The sequence below is a fragment of the Crocodylus siamensis genome, chromosome 5, assembly GCF_052110815.1.
Source record: "Crocodylus siamensis isolate JL-2025a chromosome 5, ASM5211081v1, whole genome shotgun sequence".
Taxonomy (NCBI): Eukaryota; Metazoa; Chordata; order Crocodylia; family Crocodylidae; genus Crocodylus; species Crocodylus siamensis.
In genome coordinates, this window is record NC_143399.1 from 128,967,048 (window position 1) to 128,990,406 (window position 23,359).

At 43.7% G+C, this 23,359-nt stretch overlaps 1 protein-coding gene across 14 annotated transcripts in view; it reads left to right on the plus strand.

Annotated features, from left to right (window-relative positions):
• Window positions 1-23,359, plus strand: part of CLASP2 (cytoplasmic linker associated protein 2) — a 221,824-nt gene that overhangs the window by 82,330 nt on the left and 116,135 nt on the right. For all 14 annotated transcript variants that reach the window (XM_090050336.1, XM_090050323.1, XM_090050327.1 and 11 more), the window contains one exon: window positions 6,949-7,095. In XM_090050336.1, coding sequence (XP_089906462.1) covers window positions 6,949-7,095 — 147 coding nt within the window. The remainder of the gene's footprint in view (window positions 1-6,948; window positions 7,096-23,359) is intronic.

The following is a 23,359-nucleotide window of genomic DNA, read 5'->3' on the forward strand; positions in this document are numbered from 1 at the left end:
GATAAGCTTCCTCTGGGATCTGTTATGTAGAAGATGCCATATATCCTCCTTCCATCTAACAGTGATTGATGCTTACAATAATTAAATATCAAATGTCATAACTTTAAGAATTTGAAGTTAGTGAAAATAGTTTTGATTACTAATAGCTGAGCATTTGCCATGTTTTGTCAATTCCCTTTTGTAATAAAATATTGATTTTATTTTTGCTCAGTTCTGAGTTACAGATCTTCTGCTGTACCTGGACTTACCTTTATGCATCCCTCAGTCTTTTATAACCAAATTGTCATATTCCATGAACAGTAATGTTAGTTTGACACAACTGCTTTTTGGAAAAAATCTTTTGGGAAAATTCAGATGTTGTATATTCATTTTCTTGCATCCTCTGTTCTCACAAATACTGTACTATGTGGTAGTAACATCATTTCTAATTTATAAATTTGCAGCTGGCTAAAACTATGGTGTGGGTGGATGTGTGTGTAGGTTGTATGTGTAACTTTTTTTTTTTTTAAGTGAATTGTTATATAACTCTTTTAGTGGATTGTTCCAAAGTGTTTGGTTTGATTTTTAAGGCCAATTTTGTGTAAGCCCCTACCCCTGTTAACTTGCTGTGGTTGGATGTCAGTGTTCTCAGACTATGGTTTGCACAACCCTTCACAGGTGCCAAACAACTCATAGCACATGTGGTATGATAATCACGGACAGTTAGAATAGGGTGACTATACATCCCAGGCAAACTGGGGCAGTTCTGACTTCTGTAGTCCTGTCCCAACCAGTTGATCGAAAGCCCCAGAGTGGAGTCTGGTGGGGAGGCAGAGTGGCATAGTGTGCGAAGCATCTGGCCGGGCAGGCACCACTGCTGCTGGACAGGATCAAGGAAGGGGAAACTAAAGCAGGTGCCACTCTGCTCCTGTCTACCTGCCTTGTTCCTGCCTAGCAGCATCAGTGCCCAGCAGCCTGCCTGGCACACCCTGCTCCTCTGCATCCCCACTGGACTGTGCTCTGAGGCTTTTGGCCAACCAGCTGGGACCAGGACTGTCTCAGTTTACCCAGGACATGTGGTCACCCTAAGTAAGAAGCCCTCTGAGTGCTCCAATGTCCCTTCCTGGACTTAAATTCAGAAGAGGAAAATTAACCAAAACTTGAGTTATCATTGTTGACTTCAGAATTATCGACTCTGGAAGACAGCTTACTTCTCAGTATGCATGTTTTGTCACTAGCTAATATGTATTTTCAGAGAATCCTGTGCGAATTTGATGCTCAGATCCCTGCTGAATAAGGAGGTGAGTGTCTGAGGCCACATACAGACCTTATGGGTGCCTGTTCATGAGCAGCAAGGCTGCTCTGGAGCATGTGTATAAACACTCTATTTTTCTACCAGGAGAATCGGTTTCTCCTGGAATGAAAATGGTGTTGCAGGAGAAAATAACCCATCCCTGACCTGGTAGAGGTTGTTCTTGGGACAACAAAGGCCTGGATACTTCCTCATTGCTTGACTTCTTCCCAAGCACCAGGAGAACTTGTGTGATGGGGAAAGGCTCTCCCTGCCCTCTTGAGACTGGGATCCTCACTCCTGGGGAAGATACAGGAAGTAGTTTCTGCTTACTTCCCAATCCCAGGAGAACCCAAGTGGTGGGAAAAGGCTCCCCTGACCTGGAGTCACCCCAGTCTGCAGTACCTGTGTAAGAGAGCCCCCCCCCGCCCCTTTTTTTTTTTTTTACCTAGACTAGAAATTTTTTACCCTCTTTTTCTTTAAAGTTTTTAGAGCTCATCATCTTCTCCCCTCTTTTTATTCATAGACTGGAAGAGAAAAATAAGCATTGTTGCTTTTTCAATTTGCAGTTGGTTCATTCAAAGTGGAGAAATCAGTCCAAATGAAGAAATATTCTTTTGGCATTTGCAAAAAAGGCTACTCCTGGCAAAAGCTGATTTAGGACTTCAGTAAACTTTTTAGTTGCATGGGCCTTGCTAGTGACTTGCACCAGTTCAGCGGTGTGACTCTTTAAAACATCCTTAGCAAAGATTTCCCACTTGAATGGTCCACCTGCGGCCTTGACATTTTTTATGGTTGACACGATTGATGGGTCATTAGTAGATCCCCAGATCACAGGAGTATTTTCCTCTTTGACCATTAGGAATCTACCCTGATTCTTTGTGTTAAGAGTATTGGCAAGAAAATGAGATGGAGTAAGAGCTTGATTAATCTGCTGCTTTACTGCCTGTATTATAACTTTGTTGTTGGGTATTTCTTGCTGTAATATTTCTTGAAGTTCGTTTCAGATTTCAGCAGCATACGCAGTACTTCAGCAATTTTTCTTTAGTTTGTCCAAGGCTATGAAAATACATTTTAGTGCATTTACCATATTTACTGCATTTCTCTTTAGTCCAGTGTTGACTACTCTACCTATGATACTTCCATCAACTCTGTCATAGTTTTCTTCACAGATGGTCATAAGAATAGGCCAGTTCTTAGTAAATAGCACAGAGCAGTTGACCATTGAATTCCGTCGTCTATATTGGGGAAGAATTAGCTTGGATCCCCCAGCTCTCTTCACTGATGCTAAAGCAAACTGGTTGTTATGCAAGTTTTTTGCAGTGTCAGCATTTCCATTTTCCCTGCTATACAATGCTTAAATCTTTGGCTAAAATGCATCAACTGAGCGCTACACCCATATGTTATAAGTTTCAGGTTTGCTTCATTTAGCTTATCTAAGTTTCTTCTCATCTATGCTATGTTTGTGGCATTAAGTTCCAATATCTATGATGTCTTTGATTCTTTGCATCCAGTAGTATAGACCCTGCATCCCTGCAGGGTCACATCCCTAATACATGTAATAGTGCCATATTTTTAAGCTTAACCTCAAAAGTTAGATGTTTTCCCCCTTGTTTTTATATAGAAGGAAATCAGCCTTTAACTCCAGAGTTTTTAGTAGACTCTCATTGACTCTATTTATTTTATTTAAATTATTTTAATAGATTATACTAAATGTATACTGTAGTTTATGCTGTATTAAATTCAAATTTCATTTTAAGCCAGTTTGTTTTTTTAAAAGGAAAATTTAATTATAATTTAAATACATTAAGTTTGGATTAGGCTGTAATTAAAACTGGATCTGTTTTATGTAGTTTTTTCCAGCAATTTGTAATTTTCTGTGGAACTGAGAGAACATTTCCAAATTGAATTTTGTGTGTGTGAAATCTGATGTGTGAAACTTGTGTGGTCAGTTAATCTAAGAATAAAAGTTGTGTTGCTGGTTCATCTAGGACTGAAAAGATTGTATTTTTTTAGGTAAATTTCAAACAATTTAATTTAAAACAAATAACTTCCAGCTTTTCCCCTACCATTGAAAGGTTTTCTGTGTAAAGAAATGTTTTGGAGTAAATTTAAAAGTGGGAAATAAAAAAAACTAATTTATAAACAGCATACATAAACATGATTCTGCCATCATTAAGCTCAACCTGACCAAATGCAGAGCATCAGCTATATACAGAATTGGAGATTACTAAATTCTGGAGTAGTAAACAGGCTCAATTCAGTTGGTCATACTGGAACTGCACCTTTTTTTACAGAATACTAATTATGCCTAAATTTGGAGTTCTACACTCCGATATGTAGAGGTACATTTGTATCCATACTGAGATATTCATATAAATGCACATTGATATTGTTATGAAAAGAAGTGGATTTTGCATGGTACTGGAAGTAAAAATATTGGTCAAATTATAGTTTATTTTAGTTTTGTAAGCCTAGGTTTGATGCTTCAGATGCATGAAGATGCTATTGTGCATCCTTCTGGAATTGGAATGTCCCTGAAGATCAATTGAAGCTCTGTTGTTAAGCCTGGGGAAGTAAAAACAAGAAAGCACAAAAAGGAGGGAAGAAAGTGTTGATTCTTACAACAAATGGGCATTACATTTAAGATTTCAAAATTAAACTGTTACATTTATATATTTGGCTGGCTGTACACTGATTTGGATTGACTTTTAGTGGAAAGCTGACCATTCTTTTGAAATGCCTTCAGTTTAATGTAGTTTTGGAATAAAATCAATAATGCTGAAAGAAACAAGAGGATGCATATCACTGAGTGTAGAATGTCTATTTATATGAAACTTTTGCAGCCTGGATTTCTAATATGAAATGATTTCTTGACTTTAAACCAAGAACAAACGAACAAAAAAACCCAAAACACTTTTTCCCCCAAAACACACAGCCAAAATGTAGTGTTTATGCTGTCCAGGGATGTTTAAATATATTGTGCTACATCTTTTTTTAAACAATAGGAATGATTAATATTCTAATTCTGAGAGAGAGAAGATCCAAATTAATTGAAGTAATTAAAAAAAAATCATGAAAATTGGATGTTTATCTTGCTGGGATCCTATGACCCCAGCTGACTTCCTGCCTTCGGGTGGGGGGCTGGACTCGATCATCTTCCGAAGTCCCTTCCAGCCCTAACAATGTCTGTGAAATTTATGAAGGCTGCAGCTCTGTGCGTGGCTATAGACTTAATAATCAACTAGCTAACAAAATAACTGCACTATGGTGACTCCTTTTAACACAGCAGACTGTGCATACCTGCTTAACCCCCTTTTAAGATTGACTAGTTTAATTGGTGCTTAAAAGTTCATCTGAACGATTTAATTTCCCAATCATTTTGGGAATCATTGGCATTCCCAATCCCATTTAAAAAAAATAAGAACTCTGTTTAACGTTCTGAAAGAAATCTTATTATTACCTTATAATTGTACTAGAAATAGAAACTGTTTTATTTTCAATAAGAATAGGCTTCTTATATAATACTTGCAACTCAAAAGCTGTAGTAATGTGCTACTGGATAACAGTGCGAAGTCTAGTCTGTTTGTCAAAGCTGAAAAAAGTGGAAAGTGTGTGCTAATAGTGAAAACTAAATTAGATATGTTTTAATAGTCCAGCTATTTCTTATGCAGTAATTGAAGATATCTTAGGTTTTTAATCTAATCCTTTTCATTTTAAAAAAAAGATGAAAAACCATCTTCATCTGCAGCTTCTCCTCATATTATGTTAAAATAACCTGTAACGTTTCAGTGAGGCAGAGTTCTGGGTGTTAACCACTGCTACTGATATGTTTTATGCAAAAATAAGCTTATTAAACTTAATCTTGTGTTTAAATTAATGGATTTCACCATTTAAAAAAATGCAGATATCTGATTACATCTATAAGACATTAAGAGTTAACTTGGTGAGAACTGAAATGTATTCTCACAGCTCCAGTGTGAGGACAGACTACTGTCTCCATGGAAACTCATGTAATAGTGTGTGTTTTTTCAGTGCCTTCCCTCTGCGTTCTTAGAGTTTATGGATCCACACATACAAATATTCTTGGTAACATTCCCTTTAAAATGGTGGTTTCAAGGAAATAAGCATATTGAAGAGAAATTTCAGATATGATTTTTTTTCAGTTGAGGTTTTACTGTAAAGCAAACAGCTTTCTAATCATGTTATGCAGTGTTGATTAAACAAAAATATTTCTCAAGTCTTCCATTAGGAAATTGAAGTGAACCAAAATGTTTTCTTTTCTTTTTTAAGCAGCTGATGTTCCTCTATCTACAATTTGGGAAAATGTGTTTGCTTTAACACAATAGCTAGTGGTTGCCGTTTCCCTTTAAGAGGTTATCTTGTCAAAAATAGGCAGTATTTCATTGAGAGTAATTTATTCATAAGTCCAGGGTTATGCAAGTAGCTAGAATTCCTGGGATAGTGTTGTGTTTTATATTTTTTAAAAGGGCAGGTTCCAGTGAAGGAAAATGTGCTAAATTGATCTATATCACTGTAATGCAGTTGTCAGCCTCACCCATCTTGTTTATTGTATGAACCGTAGATTGGTTGTCTAATACTTAGGCTACTAAAGAGATTCACCTTTTTATACTGATGATTTGCTAAATAGTCACATTCTGTTTTTGGAATCCTATCAATTTAAAAACCAAGTGCAGGATATCCATTTTTTGAGGCTATTTTAATTAATAGCTTGGCGATAAGGGCGGTTCTTTTCCTGTTTGATTTATTTTTACTTGACTAAATAAAATGAGAGAAAAAGGGAGCCGAAAGCCCTATTTTCCAGTGAAATTTTAAATGAAGGATTGAAATTGTGGATGCAGATATTGAGTGTGGGAATGAATTTATATGCGTGAAGAATTTCCACCTTTTCATCTGGCAGTGGCTATCAGAAGATGATGTCACCTTGAAGCTGATTGGCTGTTTCAGCACCTAGTGCAGGGAAGAGAAAGATGCCGGCACAAATCTCAGTGGTGGATCTGTGGTGTTTTCAGTCAGGTTTTGATAGAATTTTTAATTAGTATTGAGAATCTCCTGTATGTGGCCATGTGAGGTATTGGGAGCATCCTGATGTGAGGGGAATTGAGAGCTATCACAGGAATGAGGCGGCTGATCTGCAAGCGGATCTGTGATTGTAAGTTGCAAAATCTGGGTGGAAGGAATGAGGCAGGGAGTGTTGGTAGATACATTGTGGGAGGATATGTAGCAGAAAATGCATGCATGAGTAGAAGAAAAGGGAGAAGCATTTTTCTTTGATTGCCTGGAATGACTGAAAATTGTATCAAGGGCTTCATTTGTGGAAAAAAATGATCTAGAGAAGAGGAAGAAATATTTAACGTGTATAGATATTTTCCTTTTTGTTGCATTGAACATGAAACATTTTTTTTTGAATGTTCAGTTTTACTATGATGAATTGCAAAGCTGAAGCTAACACTTAACGCAAGATTTTATATCTAGCATTTTTTTTAATTGTCATCCTACTACAAGGCCCTAGACAAAGGACCAAATAATTACCATTTGTTTTTATTTTATCTTGTAGTAAATTTCTTTGACAAGTGTAGTAGAACAATTACAAAAAAAATGCCCCTCCCCCAAATATCTTGTAATAAGTACATCTTTTCCCATTGTATTGTTTCTAGATAAAAGCTTTGATGATGAAGAGTCAGTGGATGGAAATAGGCCATCGTCAGCTGCTTCAGCCTTCAAGGTTCCTGCACCTAAGAAGCCTGGAAATCCTACAAACAGTGCAAGAAAACCAGGCTCAGCTGGTGGGCCAAAGGTTGGAGGTAATAAATACTTATTTAAATTCTGGTATGCTTTTGTATCAATCCTGACATAGCAAGCACATATAAAAGAACTTTAGAAGGCAGTATTTAATTCATGACTGCAGTGTTATTGCAGAATAGGAAACTGGAAAGGACCTTGTTTTATCTAGACATTCATGTACAAAGACATGTATACATGTATGTACATTATGCACATACTACAAGTGACTACATTTTTTCTGTTAAAATAGATGTCATAAAATGAACACTGAAGCTGAGAATTATTGATAAAAGCTCTGAATATGTGTGGCTGTGTGAGAGAACTCATGGATTAACCAATTGGTGCAAACAAAACATTCTGTTAATATTTTATAATAGAGCTCTAAAAATGAAGTTGCACAAAAGGTCTTTTTTTTCCATGGTTGAAGCATTTGACATTCATCAACCTTGTTCCTCACAGAAATCTTTTAAATAACATTTGCAAAATGTAACTAGAAGATTTTTCTATGAAACTTGCCTGGATTTTGGAGTAGCATAGCACTGTCTGTTTATCATTTGTTGAATTTGGATAGATAAACTTCTTTTTTGAATGGTCACATTGATATTACACATACTTATTGCATAGAGTTAATTCCAGTTATGAACCAGAGATTCAACCAGAAACAACATTATTACTTCCATTAATCATTTTACCTAACAATAAAAGGAAAATTAAGTATTTACTGCAAGAGAGATGATAGGGTTTAGATCATATAGATCTTTATGTACATGCTCAGCAACTGATATAATTTTTGGGAAATATTGATTTATTTTTCTGCTTTGAAAGAGATGATGACTTCATTAGGTCTAGGTGAAATATTCTGTTCTTTAAATATGCCACTTGTCGTCTGTGAACACTTTTATGAAGAGTTCATCATTTTAGTATATGCTTTTTCCTTGAGTCTGTTTATATTAGGCTTCTTTTCCAATTCTAGACTGATCATGTAGCAGTTCCTGTTAATGGACCTGCACAGCCAGAATGCAGTTTGAATTAGCAAAAATTTATGTAGTATTGCATTTCCTCACCAACCAAGCTGTGAGGTGCATTAATAAACCAGTAGGATGTAACAAATATTCATGATTTATTCCTTTTTAATATATTCAAACTTCCTAATTCACAGAAGAGATTCCCAGAAGATGATGTAAGTACTGGTAGTCACAGTCAGTACAGCTTATGCTTGTGTTAGTGAACCAAAAGCGTACTGGCAAAAGGATTTCATAGGAACGCTTATACGTATAGTTAATACTTAATATTTTGCAAGTTCTAATGAAAAATTTGCTTTTTTGTAGCTTTTTAAAAGCAAATATAACTGTACATTGAGAGTTATAGGCCATCTTCTTTCAGATTTTAAATAGATATGGCACTAAAATTGAATTTCCAGGATTCCATATTCTTAAAATGTAACCAAAGTTGCCAGGCTGCTTTGATTAGTGTTTTGTTAAGTGCAACTCGTGGTTTGCTCTGGGCCCCACCAGTGCTGGCCCTGGAACACCGGTGTGGGCCCCACGCGCCTGCTTACTCTGTGCTGCCCAGCTCCGCGGTACAGGTTGGGTCTGTGTGCAGCCCTGACTGCATGCTCACCGGCAGGTAACGAGCTGGTGCTGAGTGTGGGGGAAAGCGGCCCCTCATCTGCCCCGTGGCCAGCACTGCAGCTGCTCACAGCTCGTGTGGGGCTGCCTGTGCCTGCTCAGAACAACTCATGGTCTGGATTTACTGATACGTCAATCATATTTTAGATTTTTCTGCCAAGTGTATAATAAATATATTGTATCTGTAGAGGGAAAGGAGCCAAGATAAGTTGGAATAAACACTTAGTCACTCTCTTAAACTGCTTCAGATTTACAGAAGAAATTTCACTACAGTTTATTATAGAAGAAGAAATGTAGCTACAAATAGTAAACTTTAGTTTGCGCTATGGATGCCACACCTTAAAAACAAGCTGTGGAAATGAAGGGCTGTATGGAATACTTGTGCTAGTCCACAAGATTAAGGCGTGTTAAAAATCAGAACAATTACTTTGTTTATTCTTTGTTTGTTTTAATAATTGTATGTACCTTTTTTACATCTTCCCTTTTTAGCTGTGGAAATCATAAAAAGACATGATTGTGAGAGCTCTCTGAAGATTTATCCAACCAGGATGTCTCTAATCGATGTTCCAATTTAAAAAAAAAAGAATCTTGGCTGGCACATTTCATGGTATAGGTCAGAGCTATCCAACTTCACAGCTGGGGACCATGTGCTGCATCAGTTGCAGGCCATGGCTGGTTACCATATAGGTTACGTGCCACGGGGGCCACACAGTTAATAGACTTACTGGGTCCCCCTACCACATGTACCTCCCTTGCCATTCAGGCATGACAAGCCTTGCCACCATGTCTCCACTTGGGCAGTACAAGTCCCCTTCCCTATACCAACTCTCTCCCACCCAGGTCATTGCTATGTGAGTTGCCCTAGCCTCCATTCTGCTGCTGTAACATGAATCCTCCCCTGTGCCACGTGACTTCTCCCCCACTGATACTGCCATGCAGGCAGTCTTGTTGGGCCCCATCCTACTGTGTTGCTTTGCCCCAGGGACCCCAGCTGTTGCAAGAGCAGGACCAAAGAGGGAAGTGACAGACTTCATATTAACCTCTTGTGGGCTGGATGCAGCCTGTGGGCCACCAGTTGGACAGCCTTGAGGCTGTATTTTTTCCACCGAGAGAAGTATATGATTTGTGCAAATGCTTAAAAGACTCTTATTCCATTTATTGCTTACCATTAGTTTAAAGTACTTGAATTTTTGGTTGGCTTTTTAAAATGTTTTTGGTGATAATCAGGTTAAGGATTTTTTGTCATCTTGATTATGCAAAAGAAGAAAAGCCTTTAGACAGAAGAATTTATCAGTAGGAGGTTTGATGTGAAGATAGGTTAACTAATGTCTTGATAGCTGGAAAGGAACTGAATCTTAGATTCTCAACTGCAGTCCTAGTTTCTTCGATTTCACAGTCCAGTATCTCTCACATAAAAGCTTGTTCACTTCTTCTCTGCAGTTCTAGAGGCCATTCAGCATGGCCACCGTGCTCAGGTGGCCAGCATGGCTATTTTGGCCACCACCTTATCCAACTCATTGCCAGATCTTATGCTTGTGTAGTATCAGCTAGTTTTGCTCTTGATCTGCTCTTTTTACCTTTGCTTTTCAATTAAAATTATAATCCCCCTTTCTCTTTGTTTCCTTTGATAGCAGGGGCCTGTAGTCAAGTGATCCAGGAGGACCCTTGCAGTCTCATGCTCTTTCGTGGATGGGATTATCATCCATTTAGTAGTTGTCAGAAACTATATAGCGCAGTGCATGGAACTTTAAAACTTTGTAGAAGAGGACCAGAGCTTAAGTCTGTCTTAAAGCTCTAAGTGGTAAATCCCTTAAAATGGAGGTGCTCCTCAGGAGCAGCACTGGTCAGACTGGATCAGAAAACAATACTGTCATGGCCTATCTCAACTATTCAGGAGAACTCGGAGATCAGTCCTCCATTTTAAGCATTAAGTTTTTTATCTCCAAGAACCTGGAGCCACCCACCCCACACTGAAACCTGTGTCTGAGCTGCAGCAGTGCCTTTTGATCCCAGATAGGCCTCATTAGCCATCTTTAGACCCACAGATAAGACCGTCATGACAGACAGTCATCTTTGACTGCAAGGGAATACCAATGATCTTTTCTGCCTCTTTTCAGTAGTTCTGTCTTTGACGATAGCAGTGTACTTAAATGGGAGCTGCCCAGTGGCTCAGCAGACATTCAGCCAGTAACTCAGAATGGTAAGCAGATCAACAAAACCTCAGCTTGATTTCCCAGAAATATAGCCTCCCAGCAATACAGCTTACCTGTTTGTAAGAATGCAAAGCAGTCAGTGTGCTGCTTTGGGGAAGCACATATCTGGGCCTAGCACCAAAGTCCACTTGATCAGTTATGAATAGCATCTTCACATGCTGTCTTTGGAGGCTCAGGGCCCAAATACTCAAGTTGCAAGCAGAGTAGACTATAGATGTGTGGTCAGACTACCATTTCTTAGAGGCTGAATACCCTGACCGACCCATGCTTTTGAACCACTGCCATTGCTCGCACAAGTATGTCTATCTGTTAAAATTTGTTTCACAGTCACATAGCATCTGATAAATGCGTCTCAGTGTTGGTGGTTCTGTCCATGGAAAAACTGCATCATATTTCATAATAATCTGGTACTAAGGATTCTGGATTTTTCTTTCCAAAAGTGAACTCTTTGTTCTAAATTTTCTGGGAAACTGTCTTGCTGCTCTTTCCAAGCCTGAACCATCATGTTCAAAAGCTATGCTGTAGATGCTTGTAGAATTCTTGAAGATGCACCTCCAGTGTACAGAATCAAAGCTCCCTGTTCATCGTCTTTCTTCCAGTGTTCCAAGAACTTTGACAGAAGGCAGGGTAAAATTGTACCAGTTTTTAGGCTAATTACTTCAAAGATGTATAACATAAGCCAAGGGCAGGCAATTATTTTGGGTGGAGGGATGCTTACCCAGTTTTGGCAAGTTGTCAAGGGCTGCATGGGTAGCCCCGCCCCTTGACAGGTGCCCCACCGTCTTGGAACCAATATCTTGGGACCAGTGTCTCAGGGCCAGCACCAGTGGGGACAAGAGCAGGGTGCAGGCTGTGGAGCCAGACTGGGCTGCACCAGCAGGGAGACAAGGGAGCTGGTCCAGCACCATAGAGCCCTTGCCAACTGGGACCCTGTACTCCTGTCGCTCTGCTCTGGGCCCCACCAGTGCTGGCCCTGGAACACCGGTGTGGGCCCCACGCTCCTGCTTACTCTGTGCTGCCCAGCTCCGCGGTACAGGTTGGGTCTGTGTGCAGCCCTGACTGCATGCTCACCGGCAGGTAACGAGCTGGTGCTGAGTGTGGGGGAAAGCGGCCCCTCATCTGCCCCGTGGCCAGCACTGCAGCTGCTCACAGCTCGTGTGGGGCTGCCTGTGCCTGCTCAGAACAGCCCCAGGTGGCTATGAGTGGCTGCAGTAGGGAGCGCAAGCCACGGGGTAGGGGAGGGACTGCTTTTCCCTGGGCTCTTTCCCTCCCTGGGGTCTTACCCCGTCCTCCCCCTACCTTACCTGAGTTTCTGGCGCAGTGCAGTCTCATGGTCCCAGGCCTGAAGCCCCTGCTGGGGCTTCTGGCTAGGAGGGCTGGGTCAGGCAGAACCTGCTGTTGCAGGAGCCTGCTGGGTCCTACTGCCTTTGGATCCTGTCATTTTTGACAGGAACCAAGGACAGCTTAATATTAATTTTCTGATTTTTAGAATTTTTTTAGGCTGGATAGAATGGCCTCATGGCCCAGATCCAGCCTGTGGGCTATATTTTGCCCACTCCAGTATAAACTTTTGTAAGCAGAAGTCTTACTTCATCAGATCTTTAGGCATGGAAATTCTCTTGCTAGATGTATTTTTTCATTACAAGTCATTACAAGTTATTAGGAGAACACTGCTTATGGAAGCTAGACATACCAAAAGGTTAGTAGCAACTTCTTAGGTTGAAAGACCTTGTGCTTTCAGTGTGTGGCAGGGCACTGTGTGCCTGCCACTTTAAGGCCCTGGAGCTGGCAGCCTCCAGGTGCCTAATGAGGGCAGCCATTTTAGGCTCAGGGCTGCCTATATAAACAAAGCATGTTGTTTCCTGGGAGCAGGCAACAACATCGCCTGGCCTGAAGGCTGCTGAGTTTCACCTGGAGGTAAGGGAGGAGCTGTAAGGGATGGTAGGAGGCTCCTGGTCCTGGGTATGCCTGGAAACTACCTCCTGCTGGGAGTGGGTGACCTGGTGGGGCTCCCAGTGGTGTGGGAGCCCCCAAGAAATGCCAGGCTAGTTACCACCCCGTTGAAAGGCGGGTCGGGGAGCCTTAACCGCTAGCCCTCACCTTTTGGGTGGGTCGCGTACACTGATGGTAGTTGTGGGGGTGCAAGCCCTGAGGAGGAGAATTAGGGTCCAGGTGTGGCCAAGGCTGCCTGAGCCCTGCAGGGTTTGAGACCCTGAGGAGGAGAGCTGGGGCCAGGCATGGCTTTGGCCACCTGAGCCCACCTGTGGAGGGAAACCCCAAGACCCTGAGTAAAGGGAGCATTATGAGCAGTGTGGAGCCCCTAGTGTGAGAGGGGACAGTGTGTGGAGCCCTGTGAAGGGAGAGGGGGCTCAGCCAGAGAGAGAGATCTGAGTCCTGACCCCAGTAAGTCCTCCAGCACGGGGAGGCAGAGTTTGGGTCGAATATAACACCAGTAGTAGCACCACGACCTGCTGCCAGGGGGGGAGTGAGAGTCCCCTGAGGCCCCAGTCATGGTGTGAGGTAACCTCAGCTCCCCACGTCCGTGAAGGAGGACCCAGAGGGGGGGACCCCGGGATAAGAGTATGGGTCATACATCAAGACCTGCCAGAGCTTCCCCTGACTGGCCCAGGCGGGGGCCAGGAACCAGGAGGGTCAGAAGGGCAAGGAGACCCACTGAGAGGGACGCCCAAGAGCTAGGGGCCTGGTGTCCCGACTGGCCTGGAGGTGTGAGCCAAAGGTCCCAGTGAGGGGATTGCACCTGAAGGGGAACCAATGGCAGGGCTATATATGGCCCGGTTTGATGGCAGCAGTGTCCGCCTGAAGGGAGGAACCCAGGTGGGGTTCTACAGGATTCTGGGCTCCATTGTGAGGGACTGGTGTGTATGAGAACATCATGATGTCATCAGCGAGGCTTGGGCTACAGTGTATGGGAGGAATGAAGCCGCAGCCAGCACCCCCTAGCAGCGGGGCAGAAAATGGGCAGCCTCCTGCCTAATTGCATCTATTAATTAATCAATTAAGACCAAGGCATGGCAGGAGAGAAGGCAGGTGGTTTGCCCAAGAACAGGTGGGGGGGCCACACGGAGATTGGCCCTGAGTATGCCCCATGTTACACAGTGAATAAGACTATAGCCAAGTCTTTTTGGCCCATTTTCTAAATAAAATTAGGTTTTTATGCACTCTGCAAAGGTCTCCTTCAGCAGGAAGGTATTACAGGTGATGATACAGAATTAGCTTTGACATTCTGGCATTTTATTTCAGGGAAGAAACCCTTTTTCAGTTTGTTTCCTCCTTCCTCTGTACATATATTTACTACTTCAAGTACATCTCAGTATAATGGGAAAGACCTGACCAGCTGAACAGGTGATTTCTTGCCCACTAGTGTCCTTTCTGCTAGCGTTGTCTCTCCAACTTCTGTCTTTCTTTGTTGGCTTCCTTAATCAAGGAAAAAAATTAATTTGTGTTTTATGAGCCAGTTAGCCTGTTGTACATTGTTCACTGTTTGGCATTGACATTTCTACTAATCTTCTGAAACTTCATATGCAGCTTTGAAATAAATCCTTAGATGTTGCCAGCATGGCACTGTTATGAAGTTGAACTGCCTCCAGAACTGGAGGGGGGAAGGTAATGGCCTGTGTGTCTCAAAATTGTGGGCAGTACTCCAGGCAGAAAGGAAACTGTCTGAGAAATGTTCCGTTCCTTTGTTGATGTCAGGTGTCAGGCAGGCAGAATGTGCACTGGAACCCCCAAGTTGGGTTAGATCTCATTATGGCGTACTAGAAATCTTAGGGTCAGAAAGCTAACTTTTTTGAATAACTCTTTTAATGTCCTATTTTCCTCTCCAGTCTCAACCTTCTATCCCAGGGGTAGGCAACGTTTTTTTGGCCAGAGTGCTGAAAAACACCATAATGCCTACCTTGGAAGGTGCCAGCGTGCTGGCATGGCAGAAAAACAAAATGAGGGCAAGGGGTAGATGGCTTGTGCCCCTTGCCCTCCACCCAAAGCCCCTGGCCCCCAGCCCTGCTGCCCCTTCCCCCCTACCCAAAGCCCCTACTCCAAAGCCTGGGCTCTGTGGCTGTCAACAGCTGCCCCGGCTCTGGAAGCAGCCCCGGCTCTGGGAGCAGCCTAGGATCCCAGCTGGCAGCAGCTCCCCAGAGACGGGCCCGGCTGCAACTGGGAGGCTCCCAACAGCTGTGCCGGGCTCTGGAATCAGCTCCACACTGACATGTGCAGGCACACCTTAGAGCGGGTGGTGGGGGCAGGGCCTGAGGCAACACAGCCTCAGTCTCTTCCGTGTTCCCGGCACAGAGGTGATGTGCCCAACACAGCTATTTGTAGCCAGCCCAGGCTCTGAGCAGCTGCAGCAAGCAGCAGGATGGTTACAAACAGCTGTGCCAGGCTCATCACCTGTGTGCCGGGAGCTGGGGAGAGACTGGGGCTCTGCTGCCTCAGGCCCCGTCCTCACCACCTGCTCCAAGGCACGCCTGCACATGTTGGTGTGGAGGTGATGCTGGAGCATGGCAAAGCTGTTTGGAGCCTCCCGGTTGCAGGCGGCCCTGGCTCTAGGGAGCTGCTGCCAGCTGGGATCCCGGGCTGCTCCCAGCTGGGACGCTGAAAGCCCTGCTGGGAGCAGCCCAGGCTCCATCACTGGCAGCAGCTTCCTGTAGCTGGCTGCGGCGTGCCAAGCAAAATGGCCTCGCATCCCACGCTCAGCTTGCATGCCAGGCGTTGCCAACCCCTGTTCTAACCATTTCAGATGCATTAGTCCTTAGTGAGGGTAGTTGCTTTGTAAACATGATGTTCCAGAGGTCAGTATTTCTATGCTGCAGCCATGCTCAAAAATTTGCTTTTACTCATTGAACTCAAAAATAAAAAGGGAATTTACATAAAGATTATGTTCCTTAAAAATAGAATAATCTTCAGGTAGAAACCAGGTAATTGAAAATAGTTTCTAGGTTCAGAAGGAATCTGAGCAGATCATTGAGTCTGACCCCCTACCATGGCAGGAAAGAGTACTGGGATCAAATGACCCCAGCAAGATGTACATCTAGCCTCCTCTTAAAGACCCCCAGGGTAGGAGCCAGCACGACTTCTCTTGGATGTTGGTTCCAGATCCTAGCCTCCCTGACAGGGAAGTAGCGCCTCCTGATATCTAGTCTAAATCTGATTTAGAGCTCTGCCAGCTTGTGACCGTTATTTGTGGTCACTCCTGGTAGTGCACGGGGGAACAGGGACTTCCCCAGTGCCTGCTGGTCCCCTCTGACTAGTTTGTAACAGGCCACAAGATCTCCCCTCAGCCTTCTCTTGTGGAGGCTGAACAGGTTCAGGTCCTGTAGCCTCTCCTCGTAGGTCCTGCCCTGCTGCCCCCTGATCATGCCAGTGGCCCTCCTCTGGACCCTCTCCATGTTGTCCACATCCCTCTTGAAGTGCAGTGCCCAGAACTGGATGCAGTACTCCAGCTGAAGCCTGACCAGTGCTGCATAGAGGGGGAGGATCACCTCCTTGGATCTGCTTGAGATGCATTTGTGGATGCATGACAAGGTGCGGTTGGTCTGCCTGACTGCATCCCCATGCTGCTGGCCCATGTTCGGCTTGGCATCAATGATGACTCCAAGATCCTTTTCTGCCTCTGCACTGACAAGAAGGGAGTTCCTCAGCCTGTAGGTATGGTGCCGATTGTTCCTTCCCAGGTGCATCACCTTGCACTTGTCGGTGTTGAATCCCATCCTATTCTCACCTGCCCACCCTGTAACCTGTCTAGGTCTGATTGCAGCCTATTCCTCCCTTCTAGCATGCCCACATCCCCCCACATCTTGGTATCCTCAGCAAATTTGAATAGGGTGCTGTTACCCCCTCGTCCAACTCGCTGATGAAGATGTTGAACAGTGTGGGTCCGACGACCGAGCCCTGTAGAACCCCACTGCCCACATCCCTCCAGGTTGAAAATGACCCATCCACTGCCGCTCTCTGGGTGCGGCCCTCCAGCCAGTTGGCGACCAATTTGACTATGTGGGTGTTGACATCACAGTCCCCCAGTTTTCTAATGAGAACAGGGTGAGAGCCAGTGTTGAAGGCCTTCCAAAAGTCCAGGAAGACTACGTCCATTGCTACCCCTGCATCTAAGGATTTGGTGATCTGGTCATAGAAGGCCACCAGGTTGGTCTGACAGGACCTGCTGCTAATGAACCCACGTTGATTGCCCCTAAGCATAATCTCCCCTGTTGGCCCCTCGTGGATATGCGCCAGAATAATTTTCTCAAAAAGCTTGTCCAGGATTGAGGTAAGACTAACAGGCCTATAGTTTCCCGGGTCCTCCTTCCTCCCCTTTTTGAAGATGGAGACCACATTGGCCCTCTTCCAGTCCTCTGGCACCACACCAGAGCACCACGAGTGCTTGTAAAGCCATGCCATGGGTCCCGCAATGACCTCAGCTAATTCCCTCAGTACTCTGGGGTGGAGATTGTCCAAACCAGCTGATGTGAATACATCCAGTCCCTCCAGAAGTTCCCTAACTAGTTCCTCACTAACCCTTAGCCTAGGTGCACCTCCCCTGGGATCTAAAGGGGGCCCAGAGGGGGGGTGGCTGTTCCAGTCCCTGCTCAGGAAAATGGACGCAAAGAAAACGTTAAATATGTTAGCTCTGTCATCTGGTGTGCCAGATTTCCTAGCATGTCCTGCAGGGGCCCCACGTTACCCAAAACCTTCTTTTTGCCCCCTGAGTATTTAAAGAAGGATTTCTTCTTGTCCTTGATCTGGGAAGCTAGCCCCAGTTCCATCTCCGTCTTGGCCTTCCTGACTGCCCCCCTGCATACTGCAGTATAATCTTCCCTAGTGATGGCTCCTCCCTTCCATTGGGTGCATGCCTCCCTTTTAGCTAGGAGACATTCCCGGATGCTTTTGGTGAGCCATGGGGGCTTGTGTGCCCTCCTGCTCCCTTTTGATCCGTGTTGGGATTACCTCCCTTTCAGCTTGGGGGATCATCTCCTTAAGGAGCAACCACTCTTCTTGGACACGTGGCTCCCCTCCCTTCCCCTCTGGAACCTTCGTGCTTCCCCGACTGTTCTCCTTAGCTCATTGAAGTCCGCCCTCCTGAAATCTAGGGCTGCTGCCTTGCTGTAGGCCTTTGCCACCTTGCGCTGGATGATGAATTCCAGCAGGCGATGATCACTGTTGCCCAGGTGGTTGAGCACCCGCAGCCCCCTCACCAGGTCATCACCTATGGCCAGCACCAGGTCCAACAAGGCATCTCCCCTGGAGGGGCTGTGCACCTCCTGGGTTAGATGGAGGTCCTGCATTTGGGCTAGGAACCTAAGTGAGTGGTCAGACCTGGCTGACTGCTTTTCCCAGCAGATGTCTGGAAAGTTCAGGTCCCCCATGATGACCACATCCTTTGACCTAACTACCTCCGTGAGCTGACTTAAGAATTCCTGGTCTAGTTCTTCCCCTTGGTTGGGAGGTCTGTAGTAGACCCCCACTGTTAAGTCTCTTTCCCTGTGAGTGCCTTGTATTCTAACCCAGAGCACTTCAGAGTGCCCCTCCTCTGATTCTTTGCTAATTGACGAGGATGTGTATTCCTCCTTAATGTAGAGCGCCATGCCCCCACCTTTTCTCCCTGTCCTATCTCTCCTGTACAGCCTGTAGCCCTTGATATTCATCGCGTAATCATGCGTTGGGTCCCACCACATTTCAGTGATCCCCACTATGTCTGGGTTGGTATCGGCTAGCTATGAGGGTAAGTTCCTCTTGCTTGTTTCCCATACTACGAGCGTTTGTGTAGAGGCATTTGAGGCCTCCTGTGGATGTGTGCACTGGCCCCCTACTTTCAGCATTACCCTGGCCCCTATAAATGTTTTATAGTTATAAGTGTATGTTGACCATAACAGTCCTATTTTATCACACGTCCTAGATGTTCTATCGCTTTGGTCCCGTTTTCAGAGGGATGTCTGGGAATGATGTTTAACACAGGACTACTGCCACTTCCCCTCCCTTGCATCTCACATAACGGAGAACAAGGTGTCAGGGAGTGGAGTGTCCTGTTTGAAACACTGTCACTCTGCATATACTACCAAGTGTATGTTTTAGGGAAAAGGGATGCAAGAGCAGTGATTGTAATAGAAAAACTTTTGTGATCTCAACCATAGTGAGCTTTTTTAATGCTCATTTTAAGCAATATAATAGGTTAGGTAATATCTGTACATTCTCAAAATTATTATTTCATATGGCAAGAAAATATAATGTGGAGCTTTGATAGAACTTGAGGATTATCCTGTGTTGTAGTCAGAAATAGGTTATACATGTGATGCCTGAGGCTGAGAGCTGTGATGATGATACATTAGAGTTTCTGTACTATCAGCATCTAATTTTTTTTGGCGTTTATTTAAAAGAGAAAATTATCTATGTAAAACGTTTTCAGTTGTCTCTAGTTTTCTTAATAAATCTGTTTTTCAAAGGTAAAGAACTTTAAGAAATGCATTTTAGGTGTTTTGAGAGAGGAAAGGGAGCTGTTTTTTTACTAAGGACAGGGAACTGATTTTTTTTTTTAATACAAATTTCCCTCATTTTACATGGGTTCTGTATGTGCAAATTCACTCTTATGCAATGACCCTTTTTATTCATTTTTTGCAAGAGTTGGTTATATGCGAGGTAAATTCACTCTTATGCAATTGGAGTGGTGGAAGCTTGCAGTTAGCTGCCTTGTGTGGTGCATTGTCAGGGGGTGACGCACCAAAATATAGTCTCCTGTATGGATCTGTGCTCCTCACTCATTGTCTGCAACACGTTTCTGTAGTTGCCATCCCCATTATGGTAACATTCACCACCATGCTGTGCTTGTGTTTACTGTCTGCTGTTGGTGAGTACCAAAACTGTCTTGTAAAGTGGTAGAAACTGGTCTGGGATGCAGTACAGTCGAGGTCTTGGAACATATCCCTATTTCTTACATTTTAAAGTGGGTTCCCTTTATGCAAATTCAAGTTATGTGCCGTTTTCCAGGAGCACATGTACAGCATAAAGTGAGGGAAACCTGTACTGGAACACTACCTGCTGCTGCTGAATGGGTCTTTTTTTATTTTTATCAAGTTCTGATTCTTAAAATTATTTGTCTAGGATGGTTTAGGTAGGGATGATTCTGCCTTGAGTAGAGTTTGGACAAGATGAGCTCCTGAGGTCCCTTCCAGCCCTACTTTTCTATGGTTCTAAGACCAACTTGGACCAAGGAGGGTGGTTTCAAATGTCTCTTGCAGAGCTGCAGGACAAGGGAAAGAATCCCATCTTTCCATTTCTGCAAATACCATACACTTTTTTCCGTCCTTCCTTTTGCATTATGTTGTCTGTTGTGGGCCATTATGTCCATTTATTGGCTTATGAGAGAGCATAGAATTTCTTATCCTATATGTGTCAGACTGAAGGGAAAATTAATTGTGATGAACTGTTTCCAGAATACTCGTTCTCATCACTTTTAACTTTATTGAACAGTTGAAAGTTATGATTGTCAGTTGCAGCATGGGATTCTACAGCTTCTGATGAAAAAAAATTGCAACATTACTTGAGGCTTAGCAAAAGTTGCTAAGATAACAACTGCATATTAAAATCGGGTCATTCTGGCACTTGTGATTATTTTGCTTGTGAATTTTAAGGTTGTAAAATGAAGCATTCAGAAATGAGGATACGTAAGAATTAAGGTTGTCCGGGCATTCTGATTACCACAGAACCCTTCCAACCTTCAGTAAATTGAAACTTACTGAATATATATTTTCATCATCTATATTTAGTATGTGGCCCCACACTTTACTTAATGTACATAATCCAAACCTTGTACTGATGAATGCTAAATTATTTTTTTTCTGGGTGTTTCCATATTATTTTCATTGTAGCAAGTCAGAACTTTGCAAAACATTAAAGCACTTACCTTCCTAGCATGCTTGTAAAATTGACCTATTCTAGTGTAAGTTCATGGGTGGATTTGGCTTTACCAGTGTAAGGCCTTACACTTATTTACACTCCCCTCCCCAAGTTGTATAATGAGTTGTCTTTTAAACTGATTTAAACATGGCACAAGGTTGTGAGGGAAGTAGCTGTTTCTGTGTAAGCATATTTTTAAACTGCTTATCTTTAAACCTGTTTTAACTCATACCAAACCAAAATAAGCCACTCTTATACAAATGAAGTTTTTGCTTCTTATCAGCTGTGCCTGTTTAAACTCACACCTGAGTTATACAGTTGCTACTTTCTTTTGTATAGATGGAGCCCCTTTATAAGGAAGGCACTTCCTGGGGCACTAATCAGTCACCCCAAACAAGGTCAAGCGACTTGGAGCAACATATGTCCACTAATATAGTTAAAATGTGCAGCTGTTCCTATTTAGTGGTTTACAGTACAAAATTTTGCTGACTTTGCCATGTCAATCAAGGTTGTGACAGATTGATAGCTGGTATAAACCCCTAGAACATGTACAGTTATATTGGCAAAACTGTTTTTGTTCACATAGCACATTTCACTGAAGGAGTAAGGGTCAAGCAACTGCAGTAATCTATACCAGCAATCTGTGCTCTACAGAAATTGTATTTTGATGGTATTTATGATGCTTTCATTTGGGTGGGGCAGCTATTGACGGGGCTGGGAGAGCAATTGGGGGTTAGCGGGTGCTCAGAGGGGCTGTGCAGCTCCTAGATGCAGCACCTTTACCGGGGCTTCCACCACTGCTGCTGCCTCCACGCCACTCAGTTCTGCACTGTTATCAAGCCCCATGTTGAGCTGGTGGGGCTTGGGTCTGCCACCACCACACAGGCATCCCAGAGTGAGCTGGGGATGAGGGTGCCCCAGTGCCTCTTGGTGGGGCCAGGGGACCCACTGTGGGCCAGACAAAATTGCTTCATGGGTTGTATTTTGCACATCCCTGTGCTATCCTATGATGCAGTGACTACAGTGCCTGAAATTTTATATTCTTATATTGTGTTTTAGGGAGATAACTCACTCATGTTCCAGTCTCTGTTAAATGCACAAGCTAAAGACAAGATTAAAAAAAGTAGCTGTATGGCAACTCTAGAACTCCCACTTTTATTTCGCCTTTATTTGCTGGGGGGATGCCAGTAAAATCAGTGTAGGACAGGAAAACAAATAACTGAAGAAGTTTCACTCACTTCAGGAATTTATTACCCCTTGATCCAAATGCCAGAGTCACATAGTGTACCAGAAGCGTTGTGATTCTTACCTGCATGCTGGCTTTAGTTCATTAGAATAAGTACCTCCTCCTCCCCCCCAGCAGAAATTTTTGTCAAACCTCCAAGTGAACATGAAGATAATTTTGAAGTGTTTGTCAAGTATGTATTAACCTCATCTAATTCTTTCTAATCATGGACAGTCTTGATCTTTCAGGAAAAGCAGAATAGTGCTTTCCAAGAATGTGGTTTTAAACTGTACCTTAATGAAAGCTCTCTCAGCATAATTGCTCATGAAGGTCACAGTGAATTCCATCAGCTTTTCCTCCCTTGTCATGCTTCCAATAGAGTTGAAAGAAACCTTGATTCCAGGCTTGGATGGGGAAACTGCTAATCCCAGTCTCTCCTGCACTAGTTCTAAACAAAAAAGACTCTCTTGGACAGGCTTTCTTCTGAGTGATTAAGAAAAATTCAAAAAAAATCATGCGATTCAGCAAGATCACCCTGTACCCATGAGAATTGGATAACCCTGGGTTTTATAAGCCCGGGGTTATAAATGAGGAACAACACATGAGATGCACATCAGAAGCCAATAAATAAAATGTAGCATCTAAATTAAATTCCCAGCACTTTAACTACTGGAGGTGCACTGATACATCGGCCCATATCATATCGACACTGGTAATAGGGAAATTAATATTAACAGTAATTGGCTTTTTTGGCTGATGTGGCTGATAATGTTGCTGATAAATGCCACGTGGATGTGTGCAGTCACAGCATGCATACAACCAGGAGTGCAGCCCGGTAGCTTGGAGAGCAGTGTCCAGTTGGTAAGCCTGTAGGGGGTGTAGGGGAGAGATGTGAGGGAGGGAGTGGGGCTGGGGCTAGTGCTGCATAACTGGGGCAGGTTGTGGGATGGAGCCTTGAGTGGCTTATCTGGGGGGGGCAGAGGAGGTGGCTCCCACTGCTGTAAGCACCCCTTGAAGAGGTATGGGGGACATGTACTACCCAGATCTGTGAATGGGGTGAGGGCAGGCTGCTGCTGTCCACTTGGGGCCAGGGTATGTGGCCAGGGGCTGCGCTTGGGGTGGGTGGCAGCGGTGCTGGGGGGAGGGCTATAGCCACCCCAAAATTCACTGCAGCCTCCCTCCCAGTGCTGATACTGCCCACCCTGAGTGCAGATCCAGTCTAGCATCCCCTGTCAGGAAGAGCCCAGCACCATCCCTGGCCCCAAGTGGGCAATGGTAACCCACCCTTACCCTACACATAAATCTGAGGGACAGATGC